Source organism: Dromaius novaehollandiae, chromosome 3, assembly GCF_036370855.1.
Source record: "Dromaius novaehollandiae isolate bDroNov1 chromosome 3, bDroNov1.hap1, whole genome shotgun sequence".
Lineage (NCBI taxonomy): Eukaryota > Metazoa > Chordata > Aves > Casuariiformes > Dromaiidae > Dromaius > Dromaius novaehollandiae.
In genome coordinates this window covers 6994348-7019536 of record NC_088100.1, presented here as the reverse complement: position 1 = coordinate 7019536, position 25189 = coordinate 6994348, and the positions used below count along the sequence as shown (strand labels likewise).

At 40.4% G+C, this 25189-nt stretch overlaps 1 protein-coding gene and 1 long non-coding RNA gene across 3 annotated transcripts in view; one reads left to right on the top strand and one right to left on the bottom strand.

Moving 5' to 3' along the window:
- Nucleotides 1-622: 622 nt before the first annotated feature.
- On the bottom strand, nt 623-4290 carry LOC112979552 (uncharacterized). 2 transcript variants are annotated; one of them, XR_003258204.2, is made up of 2 exons: nt 4076-4290; nt 623-3478 (listed from the first exon to the last, which is right to left on the bottom strand). It is a non-coding gene; the product is annotated as an uncharacterized LOC112979552 (long non-coding RNA). The 2 variants fall into 2 exon arrangements; XR_003258205.2 differs by having other exon boundaries at nt 4081-4290.
- Nucleotides 4291-4390: 100 nt separating this feature from the next.
- The window catches only part of RCAN2 (regulator of calcineurin 2), a 93079-nt gene continuing 72280 nt past the window's right edge, over nt 4391-25189 (top strand). Inside the window, exons 1-2 of the mRNA XM_026093815.2 lie at nt 4391-4572; nt 13756-13982. Of these exons, the coding sequence (XP_025949600.2) occupies nt 13758-13982 (225 nt within the window). The 5' untranslated portion in view covers nt 4391-4572; nt 13756-13757. The remainder of the gene's footprint in view (nt 4573-13755; nt 13983-25189) is intronic.

Here is a 25189-nt window from a genome sequence, read left to right as displayed (position 1 = left end):
AGAGGTGTTGAGGCAATGCTGTCTCACTGCACTGAGTGACTGGGTGATAAAGCAGCAGATGAAATTCAGTGGTGATAATGCGAAGTAATGCACATGGGAAAAAAAGCCCTAACCATACATACACAGATCTGGGCTCTAGCTATCACTTTTGCTGCAGGAGGTCAAAGTGGACCTGAAAATATTAGTATGGGTCTAGGAAGTGGTCAAAAAGGCAAACTGAATGTTAAGAACTAGTAGAAAAAGGACAAATAAGGAAATGTCATTTTTTTTAGGATATAATTTTTTTTTCCGTTTGAATGTTCTCTATTGTTCTAGACTTCTCAGATGATGAGCAGAGCTCCAGAGTCAAGACTCTCACTCATGTAGCTCTGTGTTCTTCTGAATCCCCTGGCTGTGCAACTCTTGCCTATTCCAGATCCAGGAAAACTTAATAGTCATTTCAAGTAGAATCAACATTTTCAAGAACATAGTTTTTTCGAGTAAAATTAGAAAAGGAAGAGAGAATGGCAATAAAATATGGAATGGCTTTCATATAGGAAATAGAGAAAAACACATTAGCTTGGAAAAGAGATAGCTGAAGGGAAACACAATTAAAGTCTGCAAAATAACGATGGAGACAAGGTCAACAAAGAAATTTAATTCACTGCCTCTCATAACAAAAGAGTGAAGAGCATCTAACGAAATGATCAGGAAGCAGATTTAAAATTGTTTTACAAGCTGAAGAATTATCATGGCACAGCACACTGCAGAAAGCAAAACTACAAACAGACTCAAGAAGAGTTTAGACAACTTCATGGAGGACAAGACCACTGGTATCTACTAAGCACAATACCTTGGATAAAACCTTGACTTTCAGAAGTCCCTAACTCACTAGCTGGAAACTTAAAAGGCAAATGGGAGAAGAATACATGGTCTATTTTTACATTGTTTCATTAAGCACCCACTCTTGGATGCTGCTGCAGATGAGACGCAGGGCTAGATGGATCTCACTATGTTTTTGCATTCTAAAAGAGAAATAGAAACAATCATGGGTATACTAATGCTGACCTAGGCAACACTAATTTTACTTGCTTTATCCACTCTAATCTCCAGACTTAGCCACTTGCAAGAAATCATAATCCATATCTGGCCAAAGAATTTGAGATTATCCTAGGGAGCAGAGATACAAAAAAAGCAAAGCTCACTTTTTGAGAACCTACTGTTTTTGAGACATTACTTATTCAATTCTTCTGAAAAGAGAAAACTGTCATCAAAGCTCCTGCAAAGACAGCAGGAGTTGGTTAGTGCTTATACTTTGCTGGTCAGAAATCAACATAACACAGGGAGACAAAGTTTTTTGGTTTTACTGGTTTAGTTATGTTGAAATTCACTGCGGTTGTTCCAGTACATTTGAGAGGCCACTTTTGCTTACAGATTAAATCCTTACATGAGAAGCAGGTGCAAAATGAAGATAATGAGCAGCTCAGGATTTGGATGAGATGGTTTAATCCTGTGCTCTGAGATATCAGTAACAAAACTCCCACTCGGTTCTGTGGGAGCAGGACTTCAGTACTGCTTGCAAACCTTGCAAGTAGCAGCTGTTTTATCACCTCCTTTGGGATTCTTTCCATAATTTCAGCTCCCTCCAGATTTTGGCACCCTGCAACTACTTGGGTTGTGGAAAGATGGCCACAACATTTAGCAAACACAAAGTGCCTACTCAGCCTACATGCCCTGCATAGCACTGGGGCTTATGTGAGGAAACAGAAAGACTCTAGAAAGGAAGTTTTCTCAGTTGCTCTCTCTTATTTTTGCAGAGCTACCTTTCCACATCTAAATTATGTGTTATTTTCAGAACCTTTCCTATTAGGAATACTTAAATATTTAAAATGGGATATCTAAAACCCTATAATTGTTTCCATTCTTATTATTTAATTTGAACATTTTTAACATAAATAGTGGAATTTTGAGGTTTTTCTCCCCATTCACTCTAGCAATAATGTCTGGATACATATAAAAGCATTTCCAAAGAACTGGCTTAACTATTCCTGATTTTCCTGAATAAGGGTGAGCTTGCTTTTGTAACTGTAGAGATTCCCATTTTAATACAAGGAAAGCAAATGCTAGGGCAACTTCCTCAGCTCTCTCTTCCCAATATGAAAATATGAAAAAATGAAAAAAATTTGAGACTGCTTACTGTGAACAAGAGATAATTAAGGGACAGGGGGATAATATAAAACAACAAAAATCTATGATGTAAAATGTGGGGTACAGAAAGCACAGTTGAGGTTTTCCGAGTCAGATTAAAATAAGATATCATGCAAAGGAAACACATCTAAATGGAAACAAAGCAAGACACCTTGGTTTAATTCTTAAAAAAATAACAAGCATCCCATTTGATTTGGGATAGAAAATATTGAAAAAAACAATATGTTTTATATTGTAGTATCTTTGGTTCCATATCTTTCTTTTGCTTTTGTATAGTGCCTAATACAATGATGTCATGGTCAAGCACAAAAATTCTAGTTACAACAACAAAACAACAAAAACCAATAATTACCATTATCTGTTACCTGCTATATATTAAAAAATAAAAGTAGAACCAGAGAACAAAAGCCTGGAAGGCATCTAAACCAGTTGTGCATCAAGGCAAAGTCAGTTCTTAGTTAATGGGAACAGGAAGAAACTCTTCTGTTGCAGGTATAACCACCTGCACTCTGTTCTAACATATTTTTAGATATTTGCAGAGATGATGTGGGACACACTATTGGTCTCATTCATTACAGAAGTTTTATTTGCTGTTCTAATAAAGTTCTACAGTGAATGGTAATCATTTTGTATATTTTTAACTAATGAAGAATTATTCCTTCCATAGACTCCTGCAGGCTATTTAATAACTACATGGAAATACTCTAATTCTCCATTATGTTCTATAGATTTTCAGAGCCATCTTTACAGAAACCTATTTACATTTCTGTCTCACCCTACTGATTAAATCCCTATTACATTCCAAAGCAAAGAGACCACAGAAAATTAGCATTAGCATCTGATGCTTATGAGTCCCAGATATGTAGCTGGAAAACAAAACATGACTGAGGGCCATCTGAATGGTTTCTCTTCTTTCTAAAACAGTGACCACCACAAGCCTTTTTCCATTATAATACTGACATTCCTCAAGAGTCCTACAAACGTGCCCTCCAGCCTTGTCTGTAACACAGAGATGCATCTTATTCACCTTTCAGTCCAAAGATGAGATGAACTACAGACATGTTTCCAGACTGAGCTTGCTTGCCTGTGGTCAGAGGTGGGACTGGAGGTTGGGAGCTCCATCCACTGAAGGCATGTAGCTGCCCCACAGGATCACCAGAAGGGGCAACAGGAGCTTTGTCACTAAAACTGCCACGGGGTGTGGTGGCATCAGCTGGGTGTGCTGAGGGGAGCCCTCCGTTCGGGGCTCCGAGGGGGCTCCCAACCACAGGAACAAGATGGGCCAGCCAGGCTAGAGAAGAAGAGCGAGACTCATCAGGGCAGCTCTCTCTTACCCCACCTCACCCCATCCCCTCACCCCATACCCACCTCCTCATCCTACCTCACCTCATCTCCTCTCACCCCACAGCCACCTCCTTTTCCCACCCCATCTCCTCTCGCCCCACAGCCACCTCCTCAGCCCACCCCACCTCATCTCCTCTCACCCCACAGCCACCTCCTCAGCCCACCCCACCCCACCTCCTCTCGCCCCACAGCCACTTCCTTAGCCCACCCCACCTCTTCTCCTCTCACCCCACAGCCGCCACCTCCTCAGCCCACCCCACCTCCTCTCGCCCCACAGCCACTTCCTTAGCCCACCCCACCTCATCTCCTCTCACCCCACAGCCGCCACCTCCTCAGCCCACCCCACCCCACCTCCTCTCACCCCACAGCCGCCACCTCCTCAGCTCAGCCCACCTCATCTCCTGTCACCTCACAGCCACCTCCTCAGCTCAGCCCACCTCATCTCCTGTCACCTCACAGCCACCTCCTCAGCTCAGCCCAGCCCAGCCCACCTCATCTCCTCTCACCCCACAGCCACCTCCTCACCCCCCTCATCTCGCCTCACCCTACCCCACCGCAGGGCAGGTGGGACCAGGACCCCGAGGCAGCGGAGCTTCGCAGCACGCCGGCACCGCGGACACGAGCCGCTGCCCGGGCCGTAGCGCTCCCCGCGCGCGGGGGCGGGGCGAGGCCGGGCCGGGCCCCGCGCCCACCTGCCGCCACCGCCTACATCGGTAACGGCCACACGGCGCGAGGCGCAGCGGGCGGGCAACGTCTCCTGGGGGTGGAGGAGGCGGGGCCAGCGCGCTCCTCGGGTTCTTATTGGTGACAACCGCCTGCCCGTTTGGGTAGGGGACCTCGCTGATTGGGTAGCGCCGGCTCCTTCCCCCCCGCCTCCTCCGCCACCTTCGCCTCAGCGGCGCGAGCGGGGTGAGAGGCGCGGGGCGCTCGCGGAGCCGGCGGCGCTGTCCTCGGCGCTGTCCTCGGGGCTCGGCGGCAGCGGCCGCAGCGGAGGCGCAGGGCGAGCGAGCGAGCGAGCGAGCGAGCGAGCTGCAGGAGCAGGTAAGGGCAGGGCCGCTGCCGGCAGAGGGGGCGGGCGGGCGGGCTCCTTCCCCGGCGGGGCCGCCCGGGTGCAGCCCTGCCCCGCCGACCTCGCCGCAGGGCGCCGCGCACCCCTTCTGCGCGGCCGCGTCGGGGTTATGTAACGGCGCCCGCCGCCCTGCCCTGCCTCCCCGCCCCGCTGTCGCCTCCGCGCTCGTTTCGGAGGGTTTCGGGGCTCCGGGGGGGCCTGGGGCTTTCGCCCGCCCTTCCGCGGGGGTCGGCGCCGGGGGCGCGGCCGCGTGTGGCGGTTGGAAATGGCCGTTGGGCGCGGTGAGACGACGCGGGGCGGGGGGGGGGGGGGGTCCGGCGGGATCCCGCGGCGGCGGTACCGGACCTGTCCCGGCCCCTTGTGCCTCCTCGGGCCGGTGCGCGGAAACGCGATGAAACCGCATCCTGGAGGGAGGCTCGGGGCTGCTCTGGAGCTGGCTGCAGCGTCCCGCACCCATCTGCCTTGCTCCTTAATTGACAGGTAGTTGATCAAAAGTGATATTTTGTTTTTCCCCTCGTAGAGCCTTTAAAAATATTTTGGTCCCTCCGTTGCCTGAGTTGTACTTTAGTGTAGCTTTGTAAAAGGGAACGAATGATGGGTTTAATATATATTTTTTACTACATAAAAATTAGAATTGTATAATCGGGGGTTATACTTTATGTGAACCTCTGTCTTACACTTTGGAATGCTCCACTTATGTATAGATACAAGCTGGCTCGTGCATTCTGCTGTTTGCCTAGTTGGAGTGGTTGCTTTGTAGAAGAGGCATGTTCTTTTCTGTGAAAATACAGAGCTGTGCTCAAGAAAGCCTGCTGCGTTTATTGTAAAGTGAGCATGAGACAGTAAAGCTAAAGCATATAGTTCCACATCATTCCTGAACAGACAGAAGTCTGAATACTGTGTGAATATGGAAGAGCCAGAAGAACTACAAACTCATCACATTGAATAAGGACAGAAGATTTTCTGTAAATTGTCAGCTTGGCTAACTGGTGCATATAGAGGACTCCTCTCATTAAACTGCTGAGGGGGAGTTGTCAGCTATGTAATCTGGTTTGTCTGTTCTCTTCCAAATATTGTAGTGCGCGTTGAGATCCTGTGGCTTGGTTGGTCACTATTTCTATTTTAAAATATTTGTCATTGCATTGGTGTCCTTAATGTTGTTTAGGTTATAAACTATTCCTATGCAGCGTTTCCTATGCAAAACCTCTTCAAGAAAATATTTATATTTGATTCCAACTTATAGCAAAAGTTCCATAGCCATTTATTGGATTTTATAGTCCATCTGGGTTTTCTTTCTCTGTTCTGGAAAAAAAAATGTTACTGGAATTATGTCTTCATTGTTTGGCTCTCTAAAAATTCAATACAGATAAAGCATACCTCAAGTTCTGATCTCACAAAGTGATATGTATGTTCCACTTCCAGGCAGTCTTCTATTGCCTTGATTGTTGGGCTCATGTTGCCATGCTGTGTTTATGGTGTCTGAATATCTTCCAGGAATTAAACACTGTGAACAGCACCCATTGCATGTGGTTCTGACATCTGGGGTTTCTTCCCTTCTGTATTGTTAGGAAAAAGGGAAAACAGGACTTAGTAAGGATTGGGTTTAGTCATGAATCTTATGTTACAAGCCAAAGGGTTGTTAAATTAGGCTTTTCATGGAACCCTGTGTGAGGTAACAAATATGACTGAAAGCTACTGACGCTATAATACTCTGCCTGTTTTAGTACAGGCTTTTAATACAGTGTAGCATAGAGGGCCAAGTGAAGGTAATCGGAAAGTTTATTCTGGTTTCTTTGAAGTTTTTTTTGGGTGCTTTTTTTGAGTAACGTAATGTTACAGTGGTAATTTTAATGGTTGATTAATCAAAGCGCAACTTCTTGGTGTTAAGAGTAGCATATTAAAATCTTCATACCTCATGTTGGTTCTCCAAAGTATCATCTCTCTATCGTGGAGTGGGACTGGGTCCTGACTTCAGTAGGGTTGAGCACCAAGCTCATGAGCTGGCTTGTGTCCCCATAGGTGGAGGTGCAGATTGTTCAGTGGAGCCATGCCAACGCAGGTCCCTTACTTGTCAAATGACAGAGCCCTTGCATGGGAGGCACACTTGAGCCTTTTGAGCAATATGCAGGTCTTGAGCAGTTTGAGCTGGCCAGCCCTGCTTTAGATGAATAAAAGTGAATAGCCCCTTTGGATGTTAAAAGCTTCCAAAAATAGTTACAAAGGCTCAGCTAAATTTAATACGGCTAGAATGTCAGTGGAAAGGATTAGAACATTTGGGATTTGCACCAGTTAGCGTTAAAAAAAAAAAAAAAAAATCCCTCTTTCTCATCTTAGAACTCTTACTTTTGTAAGAGGAATAGTGGAGACTAATTTGGTTAGTGCTATACAAAAATAGTTGCAAAGTTAAAGTGTTAGTGGACTTCCCTATGCCAGTAACTTTTATTGATGTATGGAAAAAGAGCCATTGTCCAGGTGAGGAATGCAGGGGAGAAGGTTAAGGAAAAGGATGAATATAGGTGAGTAAAGCAGCTTTTTAGGTTGCAACAGTTCATTAATTTTGTCATGTGAGGTCTCATTCTGCTCTTTCTAATTAAGTACAAATGTCTTCTTTTAAGTCCATGAGAGCTTTCTGTAGTGAAGAATTAGCACCTTATAAAAACAACACCAATTTCCAGTATTCTTTTTATGGCATAGAATGAAATTTCAGTAGGTTATTGCTATCAGAACTTCCCTGTTACACTCGTGCCTTCTGCCAAAGTCATCTGTGTGGGTCTAGTTGACTTCAACAGGAGCTGCATCCTTAGGCCAATGCTACAGAAATTGGTAACTCTGCTTTCATTAAGTCAGTGAATATTTTGAGTAAAAAAGGATCATTTCAGAAAAAAAATCTTACTTTTGTGTGTGTGGGTTTTTTTTGTTTTTTTTTTTTTGTTTTTTTTTTGCCTCTGTTGAAGTTGAGGGTTTTTTTCCTTCAGTAGGAGCAGGGATGGAATCTTTGCTCTTGTTCGGGACCCTTCTAGAAAAACAACCACGATGTTTTTTGCTTTATTTTTTCCAAGTTTTCTTAATTTCTGTGGATTACTGTTTCCAGGAGACTTGAACTTGGGACTCAGTAATACTTCTAGTTTATAGTGATTATATTTAAAGCTTCTATTTGTAACATTGTTTGTTTTATTCTATTTTTAGTCATCTTGTTTGTCATGGCAAGCGGTGCAAGAAAAAGTAAAAAGTTTCCTAGTGATATGAAAAGATATATGTCTGTTTTGTGATGTCCCTGAGGGAATGTTTTTAAAACTCTTAAGACAGGAAAATGGTCACTGAGGAAATACCTTATTAGTTTCCATAAATATGGTGCATAAATCTATGTATAACTGATAATTAGGACACTGGTCCAGGAAAACACTTCAGCACATGGTGAACATTAGTCATGTGCTGAAGTCCAGCTTCATTCAGCAAAGTGCTTAAGCTGAAGTTTTTGCTCTATAGGGGTCTAAATTCATAGGAAGATATACATCTTTGCACTTTAAATTTTACACTAGAAAATCGCTTTTTGATACAACAGTCTTACTAATAGAAATGTCAGTAGGCTATTATGGTTTGCCAGTGAATTTTGGCAAATAAAATCAAATAGTAAAGCTCTGACTTTCTGCTGGTCTCTGTTAATTTAATTAGAGGTGTACTGCCTCTAAATAGTAGTAGTTACAATATCAGAATGAACACTTAGCTCTCACCAATAATCTGCACAGAGTTTTCAGTTACAGCACCTACATGGTTGAACACACTTGATGTTTCTGAGCTATCCAAAATGGGAAGTTCTTGCATTCCTTTACTACTGGAGGAAGAATTTGAAATGGCTTAGGTTTGTGTGAAGTAATGCAATTGTGCATGTAAATTACACAAAGAAGTAACAGAGATTGAAGATATGGTGTGGAAGGGTAGTGGCTGCTATGATGTTTCAAGAGTTAAAAGGCTAGTACTGCAATTTTTGGGGCACTCCTGTTCTCTCCGGGTAATGTATTTTCTGACCTAAGGTTTAGGGTTAAAACCATAGACCAAAATGAAAAAATAACTTACAGAGGAACACAGATTATGTATGGGTGAACTTGATTTAAAGGGGATAAATCGAGATGGCAAGGAGCCAGCATTAGCTGGGCATTATATGAGCTTGGATTCAGGTTTCTTTCTGTCTTGGTATCTCAGACTTCTGGAGAGAACAGGCCTGCCATGGATTTTACTATGGTGGTCCCATTTTAAGGCCTTACAGACTGAATTTAGCACGAATGTTGGTGCTGGAAGATTCTCTAGCTTTATTGGATTATTTTTATGCCCCCTTTTTTTTTGATTCTGTATGACAGCTTCGGTTATCTTAAGAATATGAAAATTTTCCTGATTTGCAGGGGGAGGAGCAAACAACTTAATTTGAACTCACTACCTTTTAAAAGTGGGATGAGTTTGTTTTACCTTTATTTGGATGACTTTTCATGCTTTATTGACAATATAAAAGGGGCCGTAAGAGGTAAGTAAACTTATTTTGCCAGAAGCTGTGGAAAGGATCTTTAATCTAAATAGAAATAGGACTCAATAATTGTATTGCATCTGTAGTATAAGATGAGTTTTAACTGCATTTTTTGTATGGCAATCCATTTCATGGATTATGCATGATTAAGAATGAATTGTTTTAAGGGTTTTGAAATGTAAACTCCTTTGTTCTAAATTAGTAGAATAACTGGAAAGAAACTATTTTGAGACTGGATTGCCTGAAATGGCTGAGTAAATTTAAAAAAAAAAAAAAAAAAACCACCCCACCACCATAAACCTGAACATTAAAGCTTTTGATAGACGTAACAAAGAATTTAACATTAGGATCTAGTGTGCCTAATATTATTTCTCATATATAGGAATCCCAGCTCATGATTGGTTGAAAATAACCTCTAATACGGTAATCTCTTAGGAAGCTCATTGTTGTGAAAACTCAGACTGTGACTTCATGAATGCTTTAAGTAGATCAGTTACTGAAAGATGCAATCATAGTCTTTCATTTATGCAACCGTGAAGTGAATCAGGTCAGTTGTCTTATGGAGTTGAAACTAAACTTTTTTTCCTTAGTCTGGGTCAGTAAGCTTTTTCGTTTAACTGGATCAGTTTACTGATTTTTATGGCATGACCACGCAAGCACTTTCTCCAGTGCAGAGTGTAGCCTGGGATCTCTCTCCACATAAGAAATGGCTGGTGTTGGAAGTGAATGACTTAAGGTATGTGACAGATTATATTGCATCTTTCAGCAGAAGTGCTAGTTTGTCCAGTACACAATTTGAATTTACAGACCAAGGTTTTGAAGTGTGCTAACTAATGTGGTTGACTGAGGTATGTCTGTATGTGCTGATTGTTACTGAGATCAGGCTCATAGACAGTTTCTTTCTTTTGGGGAGCGTGTGTGTGTCTGATCAGTGAGGTTTTTATTTTAACTGTGGTGCTGTACTTAACACTGTATTACATAGCAAAGTAAAACCTGTGAGCAAGGGCTATACGCTAGTATTCTGTATAGACATCCTTAGTAATTGTGCAGCTCCCATTTGTCATTGAGCAGGGGATATAATTGGGGTTTTGCAGGTTGACTTGCTAGTAGAGGGAAAATTGATTTGAACTTAAGGCATATCTCAAGAAAAGGTGATGCACATGAGGGGGATGTGGAGGACCGCACACAAGTTTTGAAAAGGAAGTGGTCAAAAGGCATGCCAGTTGCAGTGACTTTCTTAGAAAAAGTGGCCTGTGGCCAGTACCCAAGTCCCACTGAGCAAAGCTGCCTCAAGAACTGAGCAAAACAAGGAACAAACTTTCCTGTTATTGAAGAGCTCTAGCAGAGCAAATCTAGTATTGCATAATGTATCTTAAGACTACTTATTAACCTGCAGTCTCAGATGGGAGCCCATATGTTGCAGAAGTACCTGGTATACTGTATGCTCATTACCTTTTTACCTGTATTGCCAGGTAAGACAGTTAAAGACTTGTAATTCAAAATTCAGTTCTTGCAGTTTTGGTGCTTGTCATAAAGCTTTTGGCTGATTCAGAATAGGAAAACCCCCCCACTTACCTCTCTATCTGGCCACACACCCTAATAGGTTTATTATGCATTGAGGAACAGAATGCGTGAAACTAGCTAGCTGCCATGAAGTCACTTTTAATGTTATTATCAAACTGTACAGTGGAAGTGAAGCTTATTTATTTTAGTAAAAAGTGCAGCTCAAGAAATCAGCTAATATAATTAGAGATGTGTATAGAAAACAAATCAATAATGTATTACAGCTGTTGCTTTGATGTGGCTTTAGGTTCCATTCAGCTAGCAGGTTCCCGTCTGGCTGCTTACCTGAACGATTCGTTTGGAGGGGTGTGCGTGTGCGTGCTACTCGCATTCTTAAAACACACAGACACAATTTTCCCCTCAGAATTCCTAGCGAGTGTGAGAATTCACACTTGGATTTGGGGACTTGCTACGACTTTTGACCATCAGCTCTTATCTTCTTTACCCTTTTGAGTCTTTATTACGTAAAGTTGCCTTTGAAACTCCCCTCTCTGCTGAGTAGATTTCTCTGATTTGGTACTTGTTTGTGGGGAAAAACATTTTTACCCAGTGTGAACACAAGATACTGAGTATTTTCACTGACTGTAAGCAGTTTGCCTGTTGTAAGTGGAATATTTCATACCCAGCTCTGCAATGTAAGTCATATTTTGCAACATATTGGGCTTGTGGTTTTTTCATAAACATAAAAATAATGAATCTAATCTTGATGCAGGCTAGACATGATGGCAAACAAATTTATGATTTATATTTGGAGCGGATGATCTATTAACGTTTTTTGCGAAAACTGTGATGCATTCTGAACTTTCGCTTCCTCTACAACATTGTTTGCTGTGAGGGTTTCTTTATAGTGCTTAATCTGGGTATGTTTACACTGAAATGTGCAGTATACTTTACATTTTAATGAGGCTTAAGTGAGTTGGTTCAAATATCGGAAGTGGTACTGCCATGGCATTGTGTTCCTAAAACATACTGCTGAGAAGTTTAGCCATCTTCTCCACCGTTTGGCTTTTTTTCCTCCCACTGTTGGAACTAAATACCTAAACTGAAGTTAAGGAGATACTTGTGCTAATGTCAGATTGAGTTGGCAAAGACTTTACTCTGTAGTTGAGAGTCTAAAAACCTGTCATCAGGGTGAAGAGCTAGTTAGCCTGAGGCTTTCGTATTACACCTGCTTGCTTACAGCACTGCATCTCTCTCATGTACATCATCTTTGTTTGTTTTAAACCCCTTCTCTTCCTCCCTCTTCCTCTCCCCTGTATACATGCCTGGAATACAGGACTAGGAAACTATTCTGTTTTTAGCTCTCTGTAAGGTATTTTAGGACCTAGAAATGGAGGGCAGCTAAGATCTTGTGACCTACCAGCTCTCCACAGATGATTATATGCCTTACGAGTGGTATTGCTGTACAGCATTCAACGGATATGTGAGTGTTGAGCTCTGGGCCGGGTCCTGAAAAACCTGGTCTGACTGTGGAGATTGGAGAAGGTGACCTGTGCAGGTGCCTTCCAGCCTTAATGCTCTGATTAGTACTGGCCAATGAATTGGACTTTATCAGGTGATCTAAGAGTGTAGTAAGTGTGGACCTGGTAGTACTCCTCCAAGACTGATACTTTTGAGTGCGATGTTGGTTTGTTTTCATTAAGATTTAATTCACTAGCTGTGAGTCTTCAGCAATAACGTTTACTGACATCTCTGTAACGTAAGGTTATGGAACGATGTGGTCTGTCATCTGCCAAACGTTGCTTCAGAGCTGCAGCAGAAATGAGGTTATATAAAAGGCACAGGCATGGTAAATTAGATTTTTAACTTCATGTTGCTTTATTGAGATCTAAAGTCTAATTAAGACATAGGGTTTAATTTTGACACTATTTAGGCCTCTAATAGGTTTAGTTGACTCAATATGTGCAAGTATTAATAGGAAATGGCAAGTATGCAGTAGAGCAAGGGCAAATAAGAAAAAGATGAACACACTGCTTATATAACTCTCTAACCACTTTAAGAGGAAAATAAGGCAATGATTGCATGTTGTTATTTACTCTCAACTTCTCTAGAGCTCCAATAAGAATAACTAGTGCATAAACATATAAGGGTATTAATGTCCAATATGCTTATACCAGGGACTGTCTATACTAGCAATGATAAATAGCTGGATTTATATAATGAATACACTGATGATTAATTGGACCTTTCCTTAATCCCCTTGGCTGGTATGAGGCTTACTCTTGTATCCACAGCAGGGATAGTGTTTGATGTATGAGCCTGTTACTTCTGTGTCCTTCAGTGACTCTGGAATTATCTTTCTACCCTGATGGATTTGGGGTAAAGCCTCCAAAATCAGCAGGATTTTTCCTTTTTTAGAGGAGGTGAGAATCGGCACTTAGTTCTGCTCTTCCTTAGGTCTGTTTTCATTTTGTTGTTGTTTGCTTCCTAATATCATTAAAATTTAAACAGAAACTGCTAATGGGCATAGATAAACATGGCACATTCTGCCCTTGAACTGGACAAATAATCGGTTGTTGTTCTTTGTGATAATGTCTTAATAGTGTTCTTTGTGATAATAAAGTGTCTTAGTAGTACTGCTCTTCAATCTTTGGTGCTGCTTCGCAAAAGGATCAGCTTTTTGCTTTGAGTTGAAGCTTGATATCATTTTCAAAGTTATTTTCTTCTCATCCAGTGCATGATGGTTTCTCTCTAAGCTGACTAGAACTCAGCTTGCCTTCCGGAGAACAAACATGACTATCTCTTAAACCCAATTGCAACATAATACTCTCTTTTAGGGCAAAAAGGATTCAAGTCATGCTACTCTTCTGGATGTGTTCAGCAGCTGGCGCTGATATGGTTAGGTCTTTTCAGTGCTAATAGATGGAACTAAAGAAAAGTTCCTATTGAGCCTTGGTGAAACTGATGTTAGTGCCGTGTTTCAGAGGTCAATTGTTGCCTTAAAATAGTATGAAATATATTAATTACCTAAAAAATAAGCCCCCAAACTAAGAATTTCTGGGTTAATTTGTGTATTTTTGTTGTTGTTGTTCTGTTTTTTAAGTTTAGTGTAATTGTCTCTTTTCTACACCTCTAGGAATGAGGGGAGACTCCTACTTCTTTGGAATGCGAGGCCTCAGTCACTATGGCTGCAGCGCAGAGGATGGAGGACAGTTCTTAATCTATTCCATAGATGGAAACAGCAGTTTAAAGAGATGTTTTGCAGAGGAAGATTTTCATGAAGTAATTGACTTCAACGATCTCCCAAACTCTCTATTTGCTTGTAATGTTCACCAGTCTGTGTTTGAAGGAGAGGACAGTAAGGTACAGTGTCAGTTTCTGTACTTTCATTGTAAGATAAACATATATATTTTTGTGATGTTTGCATTTGTTTCTCTAAAATTGCGGTGTTTAAATGTTTGTCACTTAAAAAGAAACTGGGTCAGAGATTTCTTGAGTTTGTTCTTAAGGTATGTGACAACACTTTGCCATGATGTTTGTTTATTTCAGTAACTTAAGCCTTTTTGCCAGCTACAATGAACAAAAATGTTTGTTTTTTGTTCATATTTGCAGAATACTGAAGTGTGGGTACGTCTCCATAGCAACCATAGTTGCAGTCATGATGGAGGTGGCAAAGTTAAACACATAAAAGAAAGTTTCTCTCGCTTGCTGATCACATATCACTGTGATGGGAGGCTGCCTTTCCTGTATTTTTTTTCAAATGTTTTAAATGATAACCTGAAATACTGGTTTACTTGGAAAACCTAAGAAGAATGCTAGTGAGAACAAAGAAAAGAGGAAAAAGGATCCAACTGTGTGAGAACTGGAAATATTTTGTAGCTCTGCAGTTAGTCTAGAATAGGATGGCTGAAAACAATATACTCTTCAAAAAAAAAAAAAACTTTCTGCAGAAGTTGTTCAGTTGCTGTTTCTTAGCATAGTATTTATTTTTTGGATGGAGTCGTCAGTATAAAATTGATAGTTTGGGACTTTGAAATTAGACGAGGCTAATTGCTACAGGTGCATGTGAGGCTATTTAAATATCTTATCTGGAACTTTCAATTTGGAGACAAGCTGACAGCAGTAAAGATGGGTTTGGGTTTTGGCTGGAATTAGCTGAGGAGATGCCAAGATAAAACTATAGATCAGATTCACTGGGACTGAAACATGGCCAGGACAGACAAAGGGCTGCTTTGATGGAGAGGGAAGTTATCAGATCAAAGGATAAGAGAACAAGACTTCTAGGGACACAGGATTCCCGATAAAGGTACTAATGAAATGAATTCTGAAGCTGTGCAAGGAATTGCTTGCAACACTTGTTATTTGGGTGGGGGTTTTTTAAGGCACCTTTACTGAAGGTAATGATGTCTTGTGTATGTTGAAGTAGCACAGACTGAAAGAGTACTCCAAATCTTGAATCACTGACATCTCTTCCAGTGAAGAAAATTGAGTACAAAGTTTCAAGCACCACAGCACTAAATTAATTGATCATATTTACAGAAGAAAATCCTATACTCTAAATTGCAGTCTTGGAAAACTGTGCAGTGTTGTGTTTAAGTCCTTTTGCTAATAAGCCTCTCATGCTTATATTGTGCTATTTTGTGGACTTCTATCACCATCTAGCAATGAACTTCACTAAAGTTGAAGGTGTTTGTTCCTTTAGTGGTTTGAGAACATCATCTTAAATATTTCTGGCATTAAAAGGATGTGAAAATACAGTTCTAAAGGAAGAACCTACAAAGATGTGCTAAGAACTAGAGAACCTCTTCATTTTGCGGAAATTCTATCCACACTTGCTCCTGATAGTTACATAATCATCCACTCAGTTTTTTTTTTTTTTTAATTAAGCCATCAGCTAAATCCTAGAGTACAGTTCTCAAAGGGACCTATGTGGGGTATCAGTCCTCAAAGACTTGCAGGACCTAAGGATGTGTCTCAAGAATAGCAGCTGAGCTGTGGAGCTGGATGTGCTGGATATATACATATCCATAAGCAACCTATCAATGAAATGGATTATTGGACAGTTCTGTTTACAAGTAAGTAGTTGCTCCCTTAAGTCTATATTCAACAAGGTGGGATTATCTTCAGATTGCTCATTGAAACCAACAGTGGACCTGGGGAGCAGGCTGACTCTTTGTATTTATTTATTTATTTTTTTTCCTGTTAAACAAATACTTGTGTTCCCAGTTGGTTTGTACTCATCTGTTATTACTGTTGCTTCAGGATAAGACTATGCATGATTTCAATATAAAATGTTATCAAGATACCAATGTTAAATTAAAATCTCAGAAGACAGATTCTGCTAGCAGAATTGTATCTTCAAACGCACATTGCTCCGATGTAACAATTACAGTAGTTTTTTTGTTTTAAAAAGATTAATGTATACATCTACAGTAGATTCATTGTTTTATCCATTTTGCAGAAAGTAAGTTTTTTGCAATGTAACTTTACCTTTGCTTTTTCTGACCTACACTTTCTAAGGGAAATTGGAGGCATGCTTGGCTCAGAAGTTTCTCTGGCTTTCTCTACTAGTTGCAAGTAACTTGTCAGTCTAAATGGATGTTTTGGTTTGGTGTGTGAACTTGCTGCAAAGATAATATTTAAATATCTAAACTTCTGAGTGGCTCCAGCATGCAGCAACATTAATGTAATGAATTCACTCTGACAGCTTTAAAGTTATATTACTGAAGTGCCTCAGAGGCTGAGCTGTCAAGTTATATTCTTCATTTTTCTTTTTAACACACAAATATCTAAGCAGGACACTCACCAAAGATAGGCATTTCGAAGCAAGCGCCTTAAAAATATTGTTTAAATTTGAAAGAATTTAACTACTCTCGATCAGATACAGGATAAATTGCAGTTTGTGCTTGAGCACTGGCTTGGAGCAAGCTTGAGGGAACACCTAGGTGCGCATCTACCTGTGCTAAGCTGGTATGCTTTGTTCTGACTGCATCTTGTATCAGATATTTCAGCAATATCACATGGCTGTGCAGCCAGCCATTTTTAGGCTTCTGCATTGCATACCAAAAGAGATGATGGCAGTGATAAGGAGTCCGAGTTTGGACCTCCTTTCCTGAAGATGAGGAATTCTGCAGACGAAGGTCATGTATTTTACAGACAAAGGAACTGTATTGGGCCAGGCTGGGGTTTCCTCATTGACAGCACCTTAAGGCCTCAGCATAGCCAGAAGGAGTCTGAAAAGTTGCAAGCTGTGAGATCTAAAGATGAGTACTGCCATCTGGTTTAAAGGAAGCTGTGCAGGAGTGACTGTTTCCCTGAACTTAAACACTTGCAGAAGATTAGTACTAGCTATGCATGCTATGCGTGTATTCTTATACCATAACAGTAGAGCATCTATCTGAAAAATGTTACCCTACTCTTCAGACCTGTATTCTTAGAAAGAAATCTCCACATAGGTCAGGAAAATACTATGGATAGCTAGTTTGATAATATGGGCATCTGAGGGTTTGCACAGAATGGCTCAGTAGTTTCAGTGAACTAACAGCTCACCACTACTGAAGGGAGGTGGTCTTGCTTATTCCCACTCTCATCATGAACAGCCTGTTCCTTCTGACAGAAAATAAAATTGTACCTTCCTTACAATGTGATTAGAAAATACTATGCTTTTTATTTTTTTAAGGAAAAAACAAAGGCATGGAGAAGTAGTGGATCCCCCAAGATTATCTAACCGGCTTACAGCAAAGCTGGCATCAGATCCAGCTGTTTCCCAGTCATGGAACTATATTCTTGATCACTTGTTTTGGCTTGTAACCTGTTAATGGTGGGGTAGGTTTTTTGTTTGGAGTGTACAGCACTGACTTGGGTTGTGGAGATCTTACTGTAAGGAAGTTAAAATTACTCCTGAATCCTGGGATTTGCCATGTGACTCGTGGAAAAACTGATGGGGCTACTTATGTGAGCAAGATATGGCAAAATAGAGACTGTTATTTTTGGCTGATAGTGTGACTGAATGGGAGGTGCTGTTCCTTTTCACTTTTTGATAAAGAAGTGGTGGGGGAAAGCCAAAGGGCATGACTCTTACTCTTGAGGGTGCATGTGTGTGTGTTTTAACTGTTAATTGCTATATGCAACCCTCAGGCTTTCCAGTTAGTAACATTTTTGTTGTGCATCTATCACTGTTTTGTAAAACTCTCCTTTCTTTAAGTTCTGTAATGTTTATATATAATTTACTTCAGGCTGAAACTGGTAGGCACACTGTCAAAGTGAAACATTTTTGTCTCTTAAGATGCCTCTTCAGATGCTGTAGTACCTCAGGAGATACTGCACCAAAAAGGTAACTATTAGAATATGCTTATAGGAGGGAAAAATGCTTCAACTTGTTTAGGGGCTGCTCGTGCTTTCCCCTTTCTAGTGTTTTCCTTCAGATTGGAAGGAGCACCTATCTAAAGCTTACAGTTATACTTTAGAAAAAAGGTGTGGGTAATAAGATATGATAAAAGATTAATTGGTCCGCATGTGTCTTACTGTGCTGCAGCTGCCTAGGATATGGTAAACAAGGTGTATTTAGTGCTTCCTCTTGCTAATTCAAAGAAAGAAGGGAGTGGTTCCCCACCTGTAAGCTAGTACTGAGACCAAACATGTATTGAAGTGATGAGCTCTTATGTCCTTACTCTGGTGATGAGGAGGGTCAGTGTGAGAGTGTAAAACTGGTAAGTGAAGGTGATATAAATACATTTATTTCCTGAACTGTAAGCTTAATGGAGGGGGAAAAGGGGAGGAGAAAAGTCAAAGTTGATGAAAACTACAGTCCTCCTTTAATGGAAGGACTTCTGTTATGTAAACAGCTACTATTTTCATGAGATTGTCACATTACTTTTTACAATTTTGACTAATATAAGTTGGATAACTTCTTGCTTTTGTTATAGAAGCCTGCACTGGACTTCCACTGATTGCAGGTGTAGTATTAGGCTTGGACCTTGAAGAGGATCTAAGGCTATCTCAAGTGGCAGTTAGAATATTTGTCCAAGGATGATGGCTTACTTGGAAAGCTTATTGGGTTTCTTCCCCCTTGCACTTGCATTCAGCTTTCTCAGCAAAGCAAATCTTCATGCTACAATTGTTATTTTTAAGGTGCATTAAAAGACACTGGACTTCTGAATGGTCCACTGTGTTGTCTTTAACTTTTATATGTTAATCCTGGAACTGAAACTTTCTACTGATGCTTTCAGACTCTGAAGAGCATAATTGAAATGTGTCTGTTCAGTTCTCCTTTTAAACAAAAGTGGAGCCAGTGTGTCTGCTGCCGTGTGTGGAATGTTTCTTTGGTTCCATTTTCCTGCAGGCTAATTCAAGAAGTGTGCTCTAGGAGGCAGGCTTTGTTTCTGCAGGGGGAGTTCTGTTCTCTTTGCCTTCATTTTTAAAATCTAATGTGTGAAGTCAGAACCTCTTTGGCCATATTACATCACTGAAGCCTCTAGGTGTTGAGTCATCACTATATTTAGATGATGGCACACTTCCTCTTATTCTAATATTAGTATTCAAGCCCGGACTCAGTGGAAAGTCACCCTAGCAAAGATGAAGTCACTGCTCCAAGGCTGGAAAGGAATGTAGGCTTCATTCCTGCCTTCCTGGTACACTTACTGTTGCTTTGTTTTACTTTCAGTTTTTCTACCTTTTAAGGTTGTCGACTGTTGATACGATAATGTTATCAGAAACTGCCACTTGAACAGGCGGGTGTTTTGTGCTGTGGAATCTCTAACTACTTTTTGTTCTGCTTTGTAAATAGGATGAATGTGTTAGCCTATCACTGTAAAAATTTTTTTACAGTATACTATAAATGCATCTAATACAGATAGTTCTCAGATAAGTAGATAAGGTAATTCTTAGCCACTGCCCAGAAAGAAAAGAGTGAAAGACAGGATTCCTATGATTCCTGAAGTGCTGAAGGGCCACATTTTACTCCTGTGGTCTTCCTTTGAAAACTATCTTCTCTTTCCCACGATCCCAGAAATGTTAAAATATTGGGTATTTGGTGTAAATACAGAAGGCTGCTCTTGCTCTGAGAAGCACACAGTCTGGAAAAACTTATTTTCTATGGCACTTATTCTACTGTGTAACTCATCTTAAATCCTTTCTCTGATCCATACCTGTGCAATACAGTATTTCAGCTTAGACCTTTATGAACTTTCTTGTTCTGCATCTGAGATCTCATTTAACATATACTGGAGTGATAGTCTTATCTTTTCAGCTGCATGGTATAAGCCATCTTTACAATCTGACATGCCAGCAGGATTTTCAATATTTTGTTTTTCAAGAAATTCATCATTCAACAAGTCTTATTTTCTATGATATAGCTGCCAGACCTTGTTAGTCAACTATTTATCAACATATGGAATGAGATGTTGGGATAAAAGCTTCTGTGGCATATCCATGATTCCTGTGCTTTCCTCAATCAAAGGTCAGTAGTGAGGTATGTTAGGGACTGTAGACTACAAAAAAATGAAATCAGGCAAAAGGCCTTATATGAACTATCCGAACATGACTGCCACCGAGATCCCCCCCCAAAACATGTGACTATCTGGAACATCCTACAACTGATGAACCTTGAGGCTTCCCTGGCCCACTGTGCCTTTTGCCCAGCAGTACTGTGGAACCACAGTAACAGCAAGGTGCACAAATCTTACTGGAGTCAGGGGGGTGGTAGTGAAGTTAACCTTCATGGGAATTTGTGATCTATTAGGTTTTTGCTGTGGTTCAGGGCAAAAAGAAAGTATTAGCTGTTTTGACTAGTATAATTTACTTGTTCATAATTTCAATACATTTTTATAAGGAGGTCAGTTAAGCATGTTCTTCTTCTGTTACTAAAACTACTTGCTGAGGGTCCTGATGGGAGCTCATACATACTTCTCTGAAGTGATCTGCACAATTACTAATGGAGCTGTAAAGAGCTGGTTGTCCATTCTGGTTTGGGCATTCTTTCCTCTTTCTTCCTCCTTAGGTGGTTTTGGCTATTAGAAGGTTTCACCAGTTCTGATGTCTTTCTGGAGAAAAATATCAGTAGTTTCACAGTTTGATTGTCTTCAAAGAGAAACCTTACTGTTGCTCCCTCTAACAAAAAGGACATGCTAAGGCTGTGGTCAAGTTGGTCAAGTAGAACTTGTGCGTATGCCCCTTATTATCCTGTTGCCAGCAGGATAATTATAGCCAAAAACATATTCTACTTCTAGGGGATCAGTAATTCCAGGGAGTTGGTAAGCTCCAAATATTTGTCAATAAGTGAATGTTTAATTTCTGCTCTGAAAATACTTTAAAAAATCGGCTGTAAGTAACAGGCCTCTTTAGGCCTGAAATGCCATTGTTTGTAATGTGGACACTGTCTATATAATTTCTATGGTCCTGGGGTTTATATTCCCACGCACAAGCAGGGTGCTTGGGCACACAAATGCCCTTGTTTTGATGGGAGAACGTGCCTGGCACAAGACCAGCTGGGTTAAAGGTAGGTGTCTATTTGCTGGAGCTGAAATATGGAGTAGCGCTTCCAAGCATCTAGCTATACTAGTTGTTTGTAAATTTACAAAAATAAACTGATTAATGTTCTTTCCAGAACACACAAGACAGCAGTTACTGTCTGCTTTTTAAATTTGGAAACTCTCTTTTCTCCTTAAGAGCAACTATGGAAAAATTCTTAATACTATTGGCTTTCTCTGGTCGTGCTCTACTCTGCCTAGAGAGAACACGGGTTATCTCATGAAACCAGGGTGAGTGGGAAATCTTTCCTAGGAAAGGACCTTTCAGGATAGGGAATTTCTTTTTTTTATTTAATGTTTTAAAAGAAGAACATACTTTTCTGATAATTCCTGCTAAAACACACAGAATTTTGAATAATAAGACATTTTATGGTAGGTGTTAGCAAATTCATGCTAAGGTTTAGGAGGACCTTCTGTTGTGTCATGAGAATATGTTGGCTCTGGGAGCCAGAGGGAGCTGCAAGGTCTTATCTGTAGATCAGTAAGGAATCTTTCCTATTCTGTTAATCACTCCTGTTCATTCTTCTAGCACAGTGGACATCACAGGATAAACTGTGGATAGGTCTGATCTAGATATGCTTAAACACTGTACAAATTTAGATTAAGATTCCACTTTGCAGTTGTCTGTCTCCTGTAATAGGTTGAACCAAATTCCTGGACTCAAATGCCTTTTGAACTTTGAGGAAGTCAAGATCTGGCCTGGAACACCGAGGCTAGTGTGCCTCCCTTAACTCACTACCAGTGTTAGCTGGCATGTGGAGTTCAAGGACTTGTGCTGGAAGAGAACAGTTTGACTTTGTTTTTCTGATTATCCTGCCTGAAAATGTTTGAGTGTTGAAACGCAATGCTGAGCCTCTTTTCTTGGTAGTAAAGAAATGTAAAGATGGGAGGACATTGGACCACATTCAGAATAAATAACAGCAATAACTTCTACAGAAACTTTTTTTTTTTTTTGCATCTGATTAAAAGTTTCATGTTGGCACAGTGCATATTAAAGTAAGAAATCAACCCTTCAAATATCTGCTGAAGCAAGCAAGAGCTTCATCTCTTAAAGGAAAAAAACTGCCCTTACATAACTTGTAGCAGTCTTTGGTTTGTTCCACTAAGTAGTTCTTATCTCCTAATATCTGCTAATAACCAAACAGTTCTGGCCCTTTCCCTCCAGCAAACTGTCATTTTGAAGTCAACAAATAACTGTTTTTCTAGCTGATAGTAATCAAAAAGTGCAGTACAAGCCATCCTAATGTTGTTAGAGCAGCAGCTGTTCTTTAATACCATCAGAGGTTCTAATCCATCCACAAGTTCTGATATGAGTTTTCTGGCCCAAGGAAAAAGCTCCTAAATGAAGGTCAGTGTTTATTACCAATGTATAAAGACATTGCATACTACATTCTAGCTTAATCGCATTCAAGGACTCTAGACTACATTCTAGCTTAATCACATTCAAAACAGTAAATTCACAATTATAATTACTAGTTACTTAAGGGGATTTCTGAAGTGTTTCGTACAAAATAAATGTTTTGTTAAGAACACTGCAGCAGAGTTTAAGCATTATTTGATTTATTAATTGCATTAGTAGAGGCAGAAAAAAAGGGAGCACTTGAAAAAGAATATAGTCTTTAGAAAAATGGAAGGATACTGGAAGGTTATTTCAGGTAATGCAGGGTGCACGAGAGAGCCAGCAGCTTGATGACTGTAGCATTGGCTAAGACAGATTCTGCAGTGGATTTGGGCACAGAGGTGGGAGGACAAACTGAGCTAAATCAAGGGGAAAGGAATTATCAGTTACTACTCTGCATTTGAAAGCAATTTATTCTTCTGTGCTAGGTGAATTGATACTTCTTTGAAGCAGATGAAAGTTCAAGCATTCACTTGTATAGTGCAAGGATTTCTCTATGGCTATGTTATAAGAGCCAGTCCTTAGACAACGTAAACTGTAAATGATCTGCTGATAAGCTATGCTGCTCTGTCAACTGAGGATTTTGTTCTACTTCTTAATTTCCTGTGTGATACCACTGCATGAATGGTTTCAAAAATGAAATATCTTGTACTTTTGTATTGTCTTGCTTTACTGTGATTACTAACATCTATGTAGGTTCTTTCACTCTAATTTGATTGCTTTTTATGGACACTTTACCCTGCTTGAATTACATGCCTCTTGTACTGAGCTTTGAAATTTAATATGGAAGCAGAGGCATTGCAAGTATGGTAAATATAATGTGTACGTCTCAGAGGGGTAGGAGAAACCTCTTGTATGTGATGGAGACTAAAGAGGTGGAAGTTAAGATGACGCTAGGATGGGAAAAATAAATTGCAGTATCCCTGGCAGGAGAGAAATGTAGGCATCTATTACATTACATCAGAGGTGGATTCAAATCAGTATGTGTGTGGGTTTTCCATTTTGTTTAAGTGGCTTTCAGTGGGTATAAAAAGCATAAAGACTGTAAGACTGCTGCATGCACTCATTTAAAAATTCTGTGTTAGAATTAGGATGAAATTATCATATTTCTCCACAATACTGAATTTCAGTGTGGCTGGCTTAGAGAAGAGCAAAGCTGAAACCTTTAGAAGATGAGCAGGAAATGAGGTACCAGACCCTTACTGAATTTCAGTGGGAGTTGGCCCATTTAAGGCCCCAGTAATAGACTTGTGGACACTCTTAACTCTTAAAATCCATGATAAATGTCAAGCAATGCATGTCTCTTGTTTTTTTTCCTCTTCTGACTGACTGTACCTCTTCATCAAATACTTCTAGTTGAAAGCTTTGGGTTTTTTTAATGTGTTTAATGGCTGGAGTCTGTGATATCCCTGACCGAAAATAAACTCAGTTCAGTCAGAGGCTGAACTCCTAGCAATGTTGAACTGAAGGGAAAGGGCATGGGTATTTCAGATGGCTGAAGCTGTGTTGCATCAAGCCACAGGTCTCTCTAGGTTAGCCCTCTGCCTGTTCGGAAACTAGTGTGTCTTTTATTTGTGTGAGGTGACTCTTCTGTTTTTATGTTGTGTTTTCTTCAATTTCTGGGACAGGACCATATACAAACTGAGCGCTTTGGTGCAGTGCAGGTACTAGTCTTGAGGCTAGCTCCTATGCAATATTGAATATGTTTAAGATACATTAGCAAGAATTCCTTTCTTTTGATGCCAGTTGCTTTTGCTTTCTTCCTATTGCAGAGCTTTCAGGTGGATTCTCTCAAGAATCTCTTAAACAAGTAAAGACAAAATTCAGATTAGATAATTTATGCTTATGTGACTAACTGAGACAGTCTGTTTTTGTCTGCTAGTGATCCTGTGCCTGTGAATACATGTGCATTGCTGCTTCTCACTGTCTGACTTGAAGGTTTTAATCATGGACAGTTAGGAATTCCTTTCATTTCCACTGCTGCCAATGGGAACTGCAGAAATGCATGGGGAGACCACCGTTACCTGTTCCTCCTTCCTGTCTCCTTCTGTAAATCCCCTTCTCTATATCCTCTTGCATCTGTAACTACAAATGTTGTGTATTACCATCACTAGTTTTTCAACTGTCTCTTTAATAGTAGTGTCTGCTGTATGCTCGTTACGTTCTGTTGTATAACCGCTTCTGATATGAGCACTCTGGTTGCTCCTGTTTGTCTTGCAGGTAAAGGGAGAAGTGCATACTGCAAACAGTACGGGAGTGTTTCTTAGGAACATAATCTCTGTTCCTTTTTTTATTCCGGTTTCAAATGATTTGAATAATAAAGTTTATACCTCTATTGGAGAGACTGATCATTCCATAGGCTAGTAAGTCTTATTCAAAGAAACACTTATTCATTACTGACTGTCTTATTCTGTCACCCTCTACCTTTTTGAGGCTGAAGGCTTTCCTGACTCCTTGCTGTTTTATGACCTGTGTATAGCAGATACATTGAGTTCTGCGTATGTACTTAAATTTCTGAAAGTCTTTTTGTAGAGGTAACTGTCACTGAAGCACAGTTTAGATTCTCTGTGCAGAAACTCTTTGCATTATAGTCTTTCTCTTGATCTAAAATGGATGATCAGATTGACATTATGTAGGAACAATGA